General features: G+C 45.6%; 1 protein-coding gene across 1 annotated transcript; it reads right to left on the bottom strand.

The window, feature by feature from the left end:
- Positions 1 to 245: 245 nt before the first annotated feature.
- DPM2 (dolichyl-phosphate mannosyltransferase subunit 2, regulatory) lies at positions 246 to 12,362 on the bottom strand. The gene is made up of 4 exons (XM_068248391.1): positions 12,274 to 12,362; positions 12,084 to 12,173; positions 11,063 to 11,165; positions 246 to 3,884 (listed from the first exon to the last, which is right to left on the bottom strand). Exons 1-4 carry the CDS (start codon positions 12,274 to 12,276, stop codon positions 3,826 to 3,828), a joined length of 255 nt encoding a protein of 84 aa, XP_068104492.1. The 5' UTR covers positions 12,277 to 12,362; the 3' UTR covers positions 246 to 3,825.
- Positions 12,363 to 15,101: the final 2,739 nt, after the last annotated feature.

Here is a 15,101-nt window from a genome sequence, read left to right as displayed (position 1 = left end):
CGTTATGCGACCTTAACGTGCCACCTAACGCAACGTCTTGGTGTGCAAGTAGCCTTAAAGTATAAAAAGGCTTATAAATATGTATGCAAGTTTATAGCCTCTTTGTGATATTTGTAGTGTGAACAGGACCTTACAGGGCACTGCATCTAGTGTGAGACAAGTTTACTTTACGCAGGATTCAATCTTATCTCTTGGGTGAAGGATCTAAACAAATATAGGCCACAAAACAAAAACAAGGCAGATAAAAAAAAAAAATTAACTTTATTAATTCCGTTTTTATACAAAATTCCTCTCTTTAAATCCAAAACACCACATCGAAAACAGCCAGCAAACAGGAAAGCCAATCGGAATATAGTTTGTTTAAACCCCTTTCAGCCCAGAGTGCAGGAAGAGAAGTGCCCAGACAGTGTTTCCTTTCTGTTTTGGGCAAAACGTTAAGCAAGACAGCTAAATGGGGAGGTTTATTTGGGCGTTCCTCTGATGCATTTGGGACATTACCTAATCGCACTTATAGAGCCCAAAGAGAATACAAACAGTGCATACACACCGTTGATGGATGTCAGGGATCGGGACTTAATCCCATAGGGCCGCATCACTGGGCCAGGCTGGACCCATGCGAGGCAGCTCCGTATCTGACGATGCGCTGTGTGTTACTATGCAGGAAAGAGGAGAGGAGGAGGGCCAACAGAGGCGGGCAGGGGAGTGGTGTAGACAATGGGATCGCCCATCGCTCACAGGTTTGGAATAGCCAGCCACTGTACACACACACACACACCGATAACAAGCGCCTCAGCCGAATTTAGTCAAGCATGTGTATGCACCTTTACGCGCGTACACACACTTGACTAAAGGAAACCTCTCGGTAGATAAATATGCAGGCTATCTGCTGTATAATAAATTTAAGGATGGCTTCACACTGCACTAAATGTTCTGTTAAGCGGAAGTAAACAGAATGGATTGGCACAAATGCAAACTGATCCTATGCAAAGCAATAGGATGCGTTCACATTAGGCCACTTGGAACTTATCTGTTCAGTCCATTACGACAAACAGAACGCATGTTTGCACAACTTTTCTGGATTGACAGAAGCAAATGCCGATGGGTATGCCGAGGAGTTGCGACGCAAAATGGAACGAAAAACGCGGATAACAAAAACTGATGCCCAACTTAACAAATTGACCCTTTTGAAAAAGAAAATGGATGTTTTTACAGGATTAGGTTTTCATCCAGTGTGAACCCAGAGAAAATCACTGCCCCAAAAACATGTAGATCATGTATTATGATTTAAAGGATACCTGACCAGAAGCAAAGCCACCTGAGGTAACACAGAGGTTTGTTCATGCTGGATTCACCTACCTCTGTGCATTGTCTGTTCTTCACCTCGTTCCCCCTGGTCTCTGCAATTACACTTTGAAAAATCAGACTTTTGGGCAAAGTCAGATTTTCAGACAAGAGAGACTTGCTCACGTTGTTCCCTCCCATCACCATCCGTCCCTCCTCTTTCCTGCCTATTCACTCCCCTTATGGGGTGGGTAAAAAGAAGGAAATGGGAGGAGGATAGAAAAGAACATTGCTGCAAGCCGGCCTCTTCGTGTCTGAAAAGCTGACTTCAGACAAAAGTCAGTTTTAAAGGAGTGATTATAGGGACCAGAAGGAACAAGAAGAACAGACAACGCACAAAGGTATGTGGATCCAGCACCAACATACCTCTGTGCTTAGCTTAGGTAGCTTTGCCTTGAGTCAGGTTTATTTTAAGTTTAAACTCCTCCATATATAGGTACCAGTACACTGTGTGAAGAGCTGTGGGATCTTCTAAAGCAGCATCTGTTAAAGGGAACAGATCGTCTCGGGTTCCCTTTGAAGGATACAGGACCTGGAGCATAATGTAAAATCCTGGGGGAGCAGGTATTTATATGAAGTAGTCCTCATGCCACCGCTCCCCCTGTTTTTCTACCAAATGTCTCTCGCAGCTACTTCTGGGTCAGCCAGGTCAGGCAGTAGTGCGCAGGCACTGGCCCAGGGCTGTGTGCTTGATCAATGGCCGGGAGCACTGTGCGCATGCACACTATGTAGTCATGACATCATGTGCATGCGCAGAGTTCTCCTAGCTGTGCGCAATTTGGGAGGGAATGGAGGAGAACGGGGGGGGGGGGGGGGGATGCTCCCATCCATTTTTAAAATATCCTCCAGCTCAGGTATTCTTCTACATTATTTACCATATTCCCTTTTATTAATGAGTGCATTGGCCAAGCACCCCCCATTAAAGGTAATGTGATCTCAAGTACCCCTTGATGCTTGTATAATGGGGGGCTTTTAGGACCATTGTAGTCCTTTACACACTCCAATGAGTTCTGGGTCACCATGAGCTTGCTGGTTAGTCTGTGCCTCTCGGATTCACAAGCCCTACTCCATAGAGCCAAATTAATCCATGCTGATGAGGATCAAACAATCCGAAACAGTCTGTATGCATGTTGGATTATTATGGCTCTGTACAAATTAACAAGCTGACACATCATTGCATTCCAGCGGATCTGGAGGTGTGTTTAGCTTCTAAGGGTACAATGGTTAATTTGCATATATTCAGCAGTGTTGCTCTGGGAGACATCTCAAGCTCACTCCAACTTGAATTATCGCAAATTCTTTCTGTTTTAGGAAAGCAAACTTTTGTTATGCTTGTATAATAAGAGGAGAGTATTCCAGATGCTCTTCAAACATTCCATGATATTTTTGATTAACTATAAATACTTATGTAGGTTTCTTTATAAATCAGGTCTCTCTTTTTTTTTAATCTAAAGACTCACTATAAAGGCTCATTCACACTAGAGCGCATCGCTGGAAATCACTAGTGTTTTGAAAAGCGCTTGTGCAATGTTAAGTCTATGTGGCTGTTCTCATTTAAGCATTTTGCGTTTTTCAGCGATTAGCGTAAACGCAAACTCATAGCCTGCTCCATTTCTGAGCGATTTTGAGCGATTAGCGCTTCAATGTTAAAGATAGGAGCGCTTCAAAATCGCCCCAAAACGCTGGGCTGTTCACAATCTTCAGCGTTTTTCCAGCGCTTTTACTCAGCAAATATTGCAGATTACCCATAAAACACCCGTTTCCTGTCTAGCGGCCATTTCCTGTATGGGAGAGCTAAACGCAAATCGCTGAAAACACTATCTCATACAGTAATAAAAAACGCTGAAAACCCTGTGGAGGAAAATGCTAGAAAACGCCAGAAAAAAGCTCAGCGTTTTCTTTAGTGTTTAGCGATTTATAGTGTGAATGGGGCCTCATGGTTTGGCAGATAAGTTCAAGTAACAGAAGCCCCCAGGGAATCGGGACCCAGCACTGCAGGGCAAGAGTGCTAACCACTAATCCACTGTGCTACCCATATACACATCTATGTCCTAGAACCACACTAAATACCTGCAGTCTGTCTGAAGCTAGCATCTAGCTGAAGGAATGTAGAAGATAAACATCTGCTCTAACATACAGAATATTTCACCTTTTAGGCCGGCAGGAGCCAGGATCCCATACAATGCTCACAGGATCCCACACACAAAGCTCACAGGATCCACCACACATTGTGTCATTATGCCAGTTCCAGCTGTACCTCCTGAATAATAAAAGTCTGGTATTGATACAGAATATTCATTATACGCAGTATTTAGACACTTTAGTCAGTAAAGAAGAAAACTTGGATGATGCAAGTTCACTGTGGTTGTGGCTGACTCTGGTAGCTCCATCACACATAGAGGGAAAGAGACCCTGAGGAGAGGTCAGCTGCAGGTCTCTGAAATCCAGGATGTCTTTAGCCAGATCAGCAATGTCTTCATCTGCTCACTGGGATTTCTTCTTTGGGCTCCGACTTTTCCACATGACATAAAAAATAAAGATACCTGATAAAACATAAAGAGAAATTACAGATCAACATGGACTGCATACCGCAAGTTCTCATTATACACATGTTCAAGTTACCATACACAAATCTGAAATAACTCAATCTGCCACATCATCTTGTTTGAATTACTAGAGTTGTTTAAAGGGGAACTGAAGAGAGAGGTATATGGAGGCTGTCAGGTTTATTTCGTTTTAGACAATACCAGTTGCCTGGCAGCCCTGCTGATCCTCTGCCTCTAATACTATTAGCCATAGCCCCTGAACAAGCATGCAGCAGATCAGGCGTTTCAGTGGTTCAGACTTATAAGTCTGATCTGACAAGACTAGCTGCATGCTTGTTTCTGGTTTTAATCAGATACTACTGCAGAGAAATAGACCAGCAGGGCTGCCAGGCAACTGGTATTGATTAAAAGGAAATAAACATGACAGCCTCCATATACCTCTCTCTTCAGTTCCCCTTTAAAGGCCAACTGAAGTGAGAAGAATATGGTGGTGGCCATATTTATTTCCTATTAAACAATACCAGTTGCCTGGCAGCCCTGTGGCTGAAATACACAAGAATAAAGCATGCAGCTAATCTCATCAGATCTGACAAGAATGTCAGAAATCTGATCTGCTGCGTGCTTGTTCAGAGACTATGGGAAAAAGCATTATAGGCAGAGGATCAGTAGGATAGCCAGGCAACTGGTATTGTTTAAACAGGAAATAAATATGGCAGCCTCCATATCCCTCTCACTACAGTTGTCCTTTAACTTTTTTGGGACCACACGGCTCTGGCCCCTTAAAGTGGACCTGAACTCAGAACTTCCTCTCTGCTCTAAAAGATAAGCAATAGTATAATAACGTTTAATGAAAAAAATTTCTTTGTAACAACTTACAGATCTCCTGCAATAAATCCTGCTTTCACAGAAGCAGACAAATACTTAACATTCTGTGTTTATATAATTAATAGCTGAGGAACTTCCTGAATTTCTGTGCTGACACGACTGAGAGATCAAATTACACTTGTGATTACTTGAGGATAAAAAAAAGGGGGGGGGGAATTAGACAGGCTCTTCTCTCGAAAACAGACAGGGTGCATTTATAGGTTTTCCTTGCGTCCTGTGCAATAGTTCAGGTTCACTTTAAGGATGTTTTTTTCCCGAATATAAGCTGTAATCGCTGTGATTGGCTCACCAGGGCCTGACCAACAGGGTCCAAAGGGGCCCTGAGCAGATGCGCATATAAGCATACCCACAGCTACTTGTTAAAGCGGACCCAAACCAAACATTTTTTAATTCAAAATATTTAGTTGCACCACGCTGACACATACAAAGATAAATAAACACTCCTTCAAGCCTATGAGCATTTCAGTGCATGCTTTTCACCCTTCTCTTTTCATAGCTAGGGTTATACTGGGGGCAGCCATTAGCAATTCCTCCATTGCCGGACACCATCTACTTCACCAGTTTGCCAGATTCTTTCCCGGCAATATGAAAGGAAGGGAGGGGTTCCTCCAATAAATGTAAAATATTTTATATTTGTCATCATGCAGCTGAAAAAAAAAGGCTGCTATTTAGTATTAGAATTTAGAAAATAGATTTTATTTCTGAAATCTTGTATTTTTAATTTGAGTCCACTTTAAGAGGAGACACTCACCGGCCCCTTAGGTAAGCGCTCCTGCTCCCGGGCTGGCCGCTATAAATGACATGGGATCGGCGACTGACAAAGTTGCGCAGTGACCCCAAAATAGGAAGCCTGCGGGTCCTCCAAGGAAATAAATATGTCAGCCTCCATACACCTCTCACCTCAGGTTTTTTTTAAGTCACAAATTCCATGGTAGTCGATTTGTTATCCTACTGAAGAAACAGTGAGCCACTGCAATAGGCTGTAGGCCTTTCCCCACAGGACATCCATTACCTAAGAGATCAGGTAGGATTTCTTTCTTAGCCTTTGTTACATTCACTGCAGCCACCATAGGACACACCAGGGCTTTGGTGTACACATTTCTACAGCACTTTATGTATTACACAGAGATTAATTAGTGACCTAGGTATGGAAAATATATATAGTTTGAGATTCCCCATTAGTAGTTGTCACTTTATATACTGTATATGTACTATTTCTTTTTATTGGTTTGTTTTCATATATAATATTATTAATAGTATTTTTATAGCGCTTTTCTCCCTGGGGACTCAAAGCGCTGTGACCTTGCGTTCTACATCTCATAAACTCGGGAAAAGAGGTGGGTTTTTAGCCTTTTCTAAATTGCTTTGGGTCCACTGATAGTTAAAACTACACCACATCTGTGGCTGCCTAATCCTGATGCCGCATAGTTTTAATGCCGGCTGCTCCCAAGCACGGGACACAACAGCGCGTCTCCGCTTTGGCTCCTGACGGCCTGAAGACTGTAGAGGGCCCTTTCACACGGAGGCGGTGCTGCAAATTGTCGCACGGCTACCACAGCCTTATGAAAATCTATGGGGGAGTTCATACTCTCCACGTTGTGGTATGCTGCGCTGGAAGTGACCTATCTAACGCGCTTCCATACCTACGCTATTGCATGGCTCCTGCGGCGATCTGTGTCGAGCCGGTCATGTAAGTCTATGGTAATGCACCCAATTTAAAAAAACCCGCCACAATTATCTGCGTTGTGCATTTAGAAATACGCCTCCGTGCACGTCATCGATTGCCGAACAAGAAGTGAGCAACACTTCCTGCATGGCTGGAGGCCAGATGGGGAATACCGCAAAGTGACGCGGTATACTCCGAAGATCTGTTTCTGTCGGTGCGGCGCGACTGCGCACCTCACCACCAATATGCAGTGTGAAAGGGCAATCACAGCGCTCAGGAGATGCAAAAGTAAAAACATAAAAAAAAGGTTCCGGGCGTTAACCTCCCTGGCGGTAATGCCCAGTGTAGCTCGGGTTAGCCGTCGGGAGTTCAATGTAGAGTATAGTGCGCAGGGGGCACTTTTACTCACCTCCCGGGGGATCCAGATGTCGGAATCTGTTCTCCTTCCTGTCCTCCGAGGCCCTGAATCACTCTGGTGAGATCGCAGTCATCGATCTCACTACAGAGTTACAGTGCCAAACGGAGGACAGAGGTAAAATTGCAGCGCTGGAGCCTAGGGAGGTAAGTGCTGGGACTGCTGCAGAGACTCTGGCGGCATGATTTTTTTTTCCTGATTTTAGGACCTGAAAGACCCTAAAAGCCAGAAATAATCATACCGCCAGGGAAGTTAAAGGGACCAGAGCCTTTAGTTCCTAATCAGTGCAAGAGGCCCCATCTCTGTACCCGAGGCAGTTTTGAATATTAAAAAAAAAAAAAAAAAAAAAAAAAAAAAAAAGGACACAGGCATGTTCCCATTTAATGGACATGTCTGTGTGTCCTCTGAGCCGCTGACAGACTCCCTTGTGCTGCGCTAGCCCCCCCCCCCCCCCTGCATCTGGTGACAAGGTGCTTGTCGGCAGAGTAATAGGGAACATCCCTTCCCGTCTCTAAGAGTGAACGAGAGGTATCAGCGCTGGAGACTTGGGCGCAGGATACAGCGGTATATGGCTGATCCTGCTGTTGCACAAGTTCCTGGCTGTGTTAAATACTATTCCCCCTCCAGGCTGCCATGGATAGTGGGGGAATGAAATAATTTGGCTTCCAGCAATTGCTGGAAGCCGAATTATTGTGTTTTAAAAGTAACTTCAGCCCCGTCTTCTGACTGCGCCAAAGTTACTCCCTGGGCGCTGCTATAGCCGTAATTCCTATTATGATCTATGGTGGCGCCAGCTGTGCCCAAGTCCCCTGCACTGGATTAACAGTGTTCGCTCTAATGCTGGGATTACACGGGGCGAACCGGCGACTCCCGCCGCGTCCCCCGGATCGATTCCCGCTCGTCCCCGCGGGTGCTTCCTTATCTTCCGCTTGATTCCCCGCCCGCTGGTATAGAGCGGGGGAATCGATCTGTGCGGTCATCGGACCTGTCGGATATTATCAATCGAGCCATCAGCGGCTCGATTGATAAGGCACTATCGCTCCGTGTATTCCCAGCATAAGAGCCTTTCACTGGCTCTCCTCTGCTTGCATCCCGCCTCTCACCTGCATGTCCTTCTGCAGCATTGTGACCCCAAAGGTCACAGAAGTGAAACTAAAGGATTGCAGCAGAAAGCAGCAATGGACATTACCTGAACCAGTTACCATCCTGGATAAGGTAGTATGCTTTTTTTTTTTTTTTAAATTTTAGGTTTGGCTCGGGTTCTCTTTAATTGTTTCTCTTTAATTGCTGAATGGGAAAAGGCCCGTGCACCAAAAGTTTTAAAGTGGATCCTGGGAATAACCAAACATTATATTATATATATATATATATATATATATATATATATATATATATATATATATATATATATATATATATATATATAGTGACATAATGTATTTTGAGGAATTGCCAGAGATTTATAATGTATTACTTGTTTTTGCACCTTTCTTGGTAATCTTACATGGGCTGAACACACTGATCTTATAATATTAAGTCACACCTGAAGTGAGAGGGGTAATGAAGGGTGCCATATTTATTTCCTTTTCAACAATATCACTTGCCTGGCCATCCTGATGATCTTTCTGGTTTCAGGAGTGTGACTATGTTGCAAAAGGGGGTTTATCAAGCGCTGCACACGAATGAAAAGATTTAGCTGCCAGAGGTAGATTCCAATCCAGAGTGGAACTTCAAACACTGTACATATAAAGGTCCGTACACATGCCGGACTGAAGGCAACGACGTCGTTGCCTCCCGCTGGGTGGGCGTTCCAACGACAGTCCGGCGTGTGTATGCACTGTCGGCGGACTGATACGGCTGTTTCTGAGCTATCCGCCGGGCGGATCGCTCAGAAACAGCCGTATCAGTCCGCCGACAGTGCGTACACACGCCGGACTGTCGTTGGAACACCCACCCAGTGGGAGGCAACGACGGACCCGTCGTTGCCTCCAGTCCGGCGCGTGTACGGACCTTTATCCTCAGCGCTGTTGTTTATCCCCAATCATGCAGCTATAGCCTGCAGGCACCCAGTGCTCAAAAAGGGTGTGTAGTGTCCACCACCATAGGACAAACAATATGCCAGGCTTAGTATGATTTTTACCACAGGGGGTTCCACTTTTATTCCACAATCGCATATGTTAAAAACAAAACAACTTACATTGTGGGTCCATGCGAACTGTACCCAACTGCATAAAATTCACTCGTAAGGTTTTTGCACCGACTGACTTCAAAGTGCACCTTATTACATACAGATTGTTGCTCAGAGATAGCCCGTCTCTCCTTCCCTACCAGGTTTAGGCTCCATGCCGTCATCAGGGGATATGGAGAGCAGGCTGTGTTAGGGCGAATATATAACATTGTGCATGTTACTGGACGAGTGGTGGAGGCGGTCATCTGACACCGCTCCACCAATGAGCGATATGCAATACTTTTGGATAGACATTACCCCGGTATAACGGTGATAGTGGATTACTCTGTCCTGAAGGTAATTAAATAATTATATGTTTACATTTTAAAATTTTATTCCAAAGTTCGTTATATTATAGCCCTAACACAGCCTGCTCTCCATATCCCCTGATGACGGCATAGAGCCGAAACCTGGTAGGGAAGGAGAGACGGGCTATCTCTGAGCAACCATCTATATATAATAAGGTGCACTTTGATGTCAGTCAGTGCAAAACCCTTACGAGCGAATTTTATGCAGTTGGGTCCAGTTTGCATGGACCCACAATGTAAGTTGTTTTGTTTTTAACATATGTGGTTGTGGAATAAAAGTGTAACCCCCTGTGGTAAAAATCATACTAGGCCTGACATATTGTTTGTCCAATGCTGGTGGACACTATATACCCTTTTTGAGCACTGGGTGCCTGCAGGCTATAGCGGGCTATATGAGGATTATATGTACAGGAGTGTCTGACTCACACTTGAAACAAGCATGCGACAAATCCAGTCAAACATCTGAGCTGTAGGCTTGTTCAGGGTCTATGGCTAAAAGTATAATAGGGAGAGGATCAGCAGGGCAGTCAGGCAGCTTGCATTCTTAACCTTCCTGGCGGCTACGTTCGGGGTAAGCCGCGCAGGAGGTTTTCTCAGGCCCTGCTGGGCCAATTTGAGTAATTTTTTTTTTTGCTGAACGCAGCTAGCACTTTGCTAGCTGCGTCAGCACTTCGATCGCCGCCGCCCCGCGCTCGATCACCGCTATCCGAGTCGCAACACAGCCCCCCCCTAGACCCCTGCGCTGCCTGGCCTATCAGTGCCAGGCAGCGGCAAGGGGTGGATCGGGACTCCCTTAGACGTCACGACGTCCGTGACGTCATCCCGCCCCGTCGCCATGGCGACAGAGGAAGCCCTCCAGGAAATCCCGTTCTTTAAACGGGATTTCCTGATCGCCTATCGCCGGAGGCGATCGGTGGGGCTGGGGGGATGCCGCTGAGCAGCGGCTATCATGTAGCGAGCCATAGGCTCGCTACTTTAAAAAAAAAAAAACGGCTGCGCTGCCCCCCTGGTGGTTTTTAATAGACCGCCAGGAGGGTTAAAGGGACAACTGAAGCGAAAGGGATATAGGGGCTGCCATGTGTATTTCCTTTTAAGCAATACCAGTTGTCCGGCTATCCTGTTGATCCTGTCCCCATAATACTTTTAGCCACAGACCCTGAACAAGCATGCAGCAGATCAGGTGTTTCTGACATTATTGTCAGATCTGACAAGATTATTTGCATGCTTGTTTCTGCTGTAATTTAGACACTTCTGCAGTCAAATAGACCAGCAGGGCTGCTGTGCAACTGGTATTGTTTAAAAGGATATAAATATGGCAGCTTTCATAACCCTCTCGTTACAGTTGTCAGGAATCTGAAATGAGAGGAATATGGTGCCTGCCATTGTTTGCTATTGTTCAAACAACTGATAAGACTATGGATTGACGGCTTATCAGTCTTTTCAGTTGTGTGAACAATAGCAAACAACTTTTTTTGGGTGTTTCAACTTGTTTCACAACAAAAGTGGTTTGATAATTGTGCTGCAATAAGGACCGCAGTTGAGCGTGTGTATGAGGCTTCAGGTACAGTAAGTAACAAGTAGTGCTTTGCAGAAGATGTCTGTGCTTTATAAATATTAAATAATAGTAATAATAATAGACATTGCCAGAAAGTTTCCTTGTGAAATGCAACTCACCCATAAGCAGAAACAGTATTAAAAGTGCCAGTAGGGGCAGTAGCACAGCATAGGCTCTCTGTAAGAAGTAAGAGTGAATTGCATGATCGCTGTCAATGAATGGCTGTAGAGAAGAAAAGAATGCAATGTATTAACAACATGAGCTTATGTTACCATAAAGTATATGATGACCTAACAAGGTATGATTATTGCTCCAGCATAGTTGTCAGAACATGTACATGCGGATTACAGATTGTATCCTAGTTCATCTACTGGTTTTCTGTAGAGGCCAGTGGACTGTGTTAGGCCAGAAACCTACTAGGAGCAATTTCTAAGCGCTAGTGATTTGAAAAAGCTCTTGCTAATGCAATGCTATGGGGGACTTTTATAAAATCACATCACTCAAGTGGGATCACACCCATAGCATTACATTAGCAAGAGTTACTCCTAGTGGGTTTCTGGCCTTAGGGCTCTTTCATATGAGCAGCTGACAGGCGGTGAATTTCCTGGCCGGGTGCTTGTTAGCACTCTGTACGGGCGCTAGACAGATACACCCCCCCCCCCCCCCCAATCTGAGCACCGTGCTCAGATGTGACATGCACAGTCTTCTGCCATCGGGTAACACCACCGCTGCCATTCAGCTGCATTTAAACTGCACCCGAGTTGCACTCATGGGGCTTAATTAATCAAGCTGCGTTAATGAGATGAGCGCGAGCTCAGCACACTATGCTGCAGTAGCGCAGCGTAGCGTATGCTGGTAACTTACGCACGCTCCTTGTAACGGACGGCCGCTCCACTCGTCCTGCCCTGAGCCCCGGCTCTTCCAGTGGCTTTCTAGGACGTGATCCCCACACATTGATTGGCCCAATTGGCTGCATGTCAAATGACATTTTTTTTTTAGAAGTCTCTAGATTTAAAACTTTGATCTATTAAAAAAAAATATATATATATTTTTGGACACTAATTACTAACACATGATAGGTTACTTAGCACATTGCCTTTATTAAGCGAGGCCAGAGAGTAAAGAGGACCTGTCACTCACCAGGCAGATGACCCACACTGTGTAGTACAGGAAGAGGGCGGTGCAGAACGCCACCAGCCCGGCTCCAGCCACCCGATCGCTCCCTGTGGCCTGCAAGACAAGACACTGATCACATCTCTGCTCTATAATTCACAGCACAATTACTGCACTCTACCTCCCATTCACAGCTAATAATACAGCACCAGCTCACCATAACGCCGCGTCAACCTCACACTTCCGGCTTCCTTCTCCGGCCAATCGAAAGACACGCTGAGCGCAATGCAGCATGGGAGTTGTAGTACCGTGAAGATGCGCAGGTGGGGATGTTGGAAGCGCTGGGTCATATGACTCCACAGGGGAAGGGCGCAGAGAGCATGAGTGTGAGTGAGGAGAGACTGCAGTAGGTATACCAGTGTTATATGTGAAGAGGACTATCAGGACTGATTCACAATTGGGTGCTTTTGCAGAGATTTCTGTAGCGTTGCTGATTCCTGTCTATCAGAAAAGCACTACTAACTACAATGTAATATGCATTTACTTGCGGAGCCAGGAAAAAGGGTCACTGAGTCACGCCCCTGCCATGTCTTCAGCCACGCCCCTTTACTATTCCCTGGCTTCCAGTGAATCAGAAATCAAACATTTGGATTAGAGATGGGAAGTTCGGATCTTTTCAATGATCCGGATCATTGAAAAGATCCGGATCTTTGATCCGAATCTTGGATCATTTTACAAGGGAAGCATTGGGGGGGAGAAATGACTAGCAGGACAGGAGAAGGAGAGGGGGGTGGACACACAGAGAAAGGGAGAAGATGGACAGAGGGCAGGGAGTGGACAGAGAAGGGAGGAGGGACGAGCAGAGAGCAGAAATGTTTGTTAGCACACAATACCCACATGCTGCAATCATATGCTTTACATATATTTCACCTACATGTTTATCTGTATACCTTGAATGGAAACGTCGCACAGTGAAAGAAAGCATTCCCCAAAGATAAGTGCTGCTGTTTAGTGCCGAGTGCAGGAGGATCATATTACGCTGCAATCACAGTGCCTGCAAAGTTACTGAGCTGTGCTGAGCCGAGCCAAAACTTTCCAATGTGTTCACTGTGCACAACTAGGGAACAGACAGCCTATAATGAGCAGCACGTTATAGCCAGTATGTGTGCTCTACACATATCTGGCAGTGGCACCCATGTCCCCTCTACCTGTCCCTGCAAGGCTGGCTCCCCTGAGTCCCCTCCAACAGAGCAATCCATCTCTGCTCTGCTTCCAGGACCCCGCTTAGAAGGGGCGTGTCACTCCTGGCCCCGCCCCTTTTGCGATCCGAACCACTCATTTTGATGATTCGGATGATTCGACTCACAAAATAGATTCGGATCAAAGATTCGAATCGTTCATGATCCGGACAACACTAATTTGGATGAGTTCTGACCGGAATTGGATTTGGCACATACAGGCTCAAAGTAAGAGATAGAAACACACAATAACAGCAGTTTAAAGGGGAACTGAAGAGAGAGGTATATGGAGGCTGTCCTGTTTATTTCCTTTTAATCAATACCAGTTGCCTGGCAGCCCTGCTGGTCTATTTCTCTGCAGTAGTATCTGATTAAAACCAGAAACAAGCATGCAGCTAGTCTTGTCAGATCAGACTTATAAGTCTGAACCACTGAAACACCTGATCTGCTGCATGCTTGTTCAGGGGCTATGGCTAATAGTATTAGAGGCAGAGGATCAACAGGGCTGCCAGGCAACTGGTATTGTCTAAAAGGAAATAAACATGACAGCCTCCATATACCTCTCTCTTCAGTTCCCCTTTAAATTCAATGGGAATTCATAAAAAAACAACAACAATCAGACAGATACTTACCTAAGGAGAGGGAAAGCACTGGGTCCTATAGAGCCTTCCCGCGTGCTCTACGTCCCTGTTCTAGCGCTGGCTGCCCGGTAGCAATATTCAACCAATTTGGTCAAATACTGCTCTCTATGCCATCAAAGGGAGGCTTCGGGAGCTCGAGGTGAAAGCGTATGGGGAATTTTCTAAGAATCCCATGTTTTTGAAAGACTTTCATTGTGGATTTCTACAAAGGTCACACAGGCAACAGCCTAGGGCAGCTGCTGTTCAAGAGAGAGACTGGGCATGGAAAACAGAGTTGTTGGAATATGGAATCTGCTAATGGGAAGCAGAATATGGAAGAGGGGAGCATATGCTTAAAGGGAACCAGAGATGAACGATAATGAAAAAATTAAAAAGCTTTTATACATACCTGGGGCTTCCTCCATCCCCATAAACCTGGATTGCTCCCACACCGCCATCCTCCGCTTCCTCTATCGCCGGTACCAGGTCTCGTCACTTCCGGTGGACGCAACCAATTTTCCGCATGCTCAGTATGCAGCCGCACGCGTAAGGATAGGAGGGAGTCCCTGTGATGCGGACAATTGGCCGCATGCTGACTCCGACTGGCCGAAACTACGGGACCCAGTACCGGCGGATCCAGGCAGCGGAGGACGGCGGCGTGGGAGCGATCCAGGCTTATGGGGCTGGAGGAAGCCCCAGGTATGTATAAAAGCTTTTTAATGTTTCAGCTCTGGTTCTCTTTAAGACAGCTGTAAATGAAATAAAGCCTGATGTACATGAATGTAACAAATGCAATTGGGGGCTGCACTTGAAATGAGAGGTTGCTGCTGATTACTGAAAGGGCTAGAACCCACAGGAGCGCTTTTGGCAGCGCTGCGATACGCTAGCACTTTGCCAAAACGCTGGGCTAATGTTAATGGATGGGGCAACTTCCACAGGAGCGTTTGCGTTTCCCAGAAACGCAAACGCAGGACGTGCAGCATTTTGGGAGTGTTAGCGCTTCAATGTAAAGTATTGAAGCGCTGGCGGAAATGCTCAGCAAAACCTAAACTGAGCGGTTTTGCTAGTGTTTTGCGGTTCAGCACACTGTAACAAAATGAAAAATAATTCACAGGACCAATCAGGATAAAAACGTGAAACGCCACGCAACCGCTGAGCAAAAAAATACAATGTTGCAAAACGCGACC

This window comes from Hyperolius riggenbachi, chromosome 8, assembly GCF_040937935.1.
Source record: "Hyperolius riggenbachi isolate aHypRig1 chromosome 8, aHypRig1.pri, whole genome shotgun sequence".
In the NCBI taxonomy this organism is placed as follows: Eukaryota; Metazoa; Chordata; class Amphibia; order Anura; family Hyperoliidae; genus Hyperolius; species Hyperolius riggenbachi.
Note: the sequence above shows the minus strand (reverse complement) of the source record. Positions and strands in the feature narration are given on the sequence as shown.

Bases quoted from the DNA above. Each gene is read 5' to 3' on its own strand.
- DPM2 (XM_068248391.1), bottom strand. The intron at 11,166-12,083 runs GTGAGTGACAGG...TCTTCTCTACAG, and splicing joins CAGTGTGGGTCATCTGCCTG to CCATTCATTGACAGCGATCA. The intron at 3,885-11,062 runs GTGAGTTGCATT...ATGTTTTATCAG, and splicing joins AATACTGTTTCTGCTTATGG to GTATCTTTATTTTTTATGTC.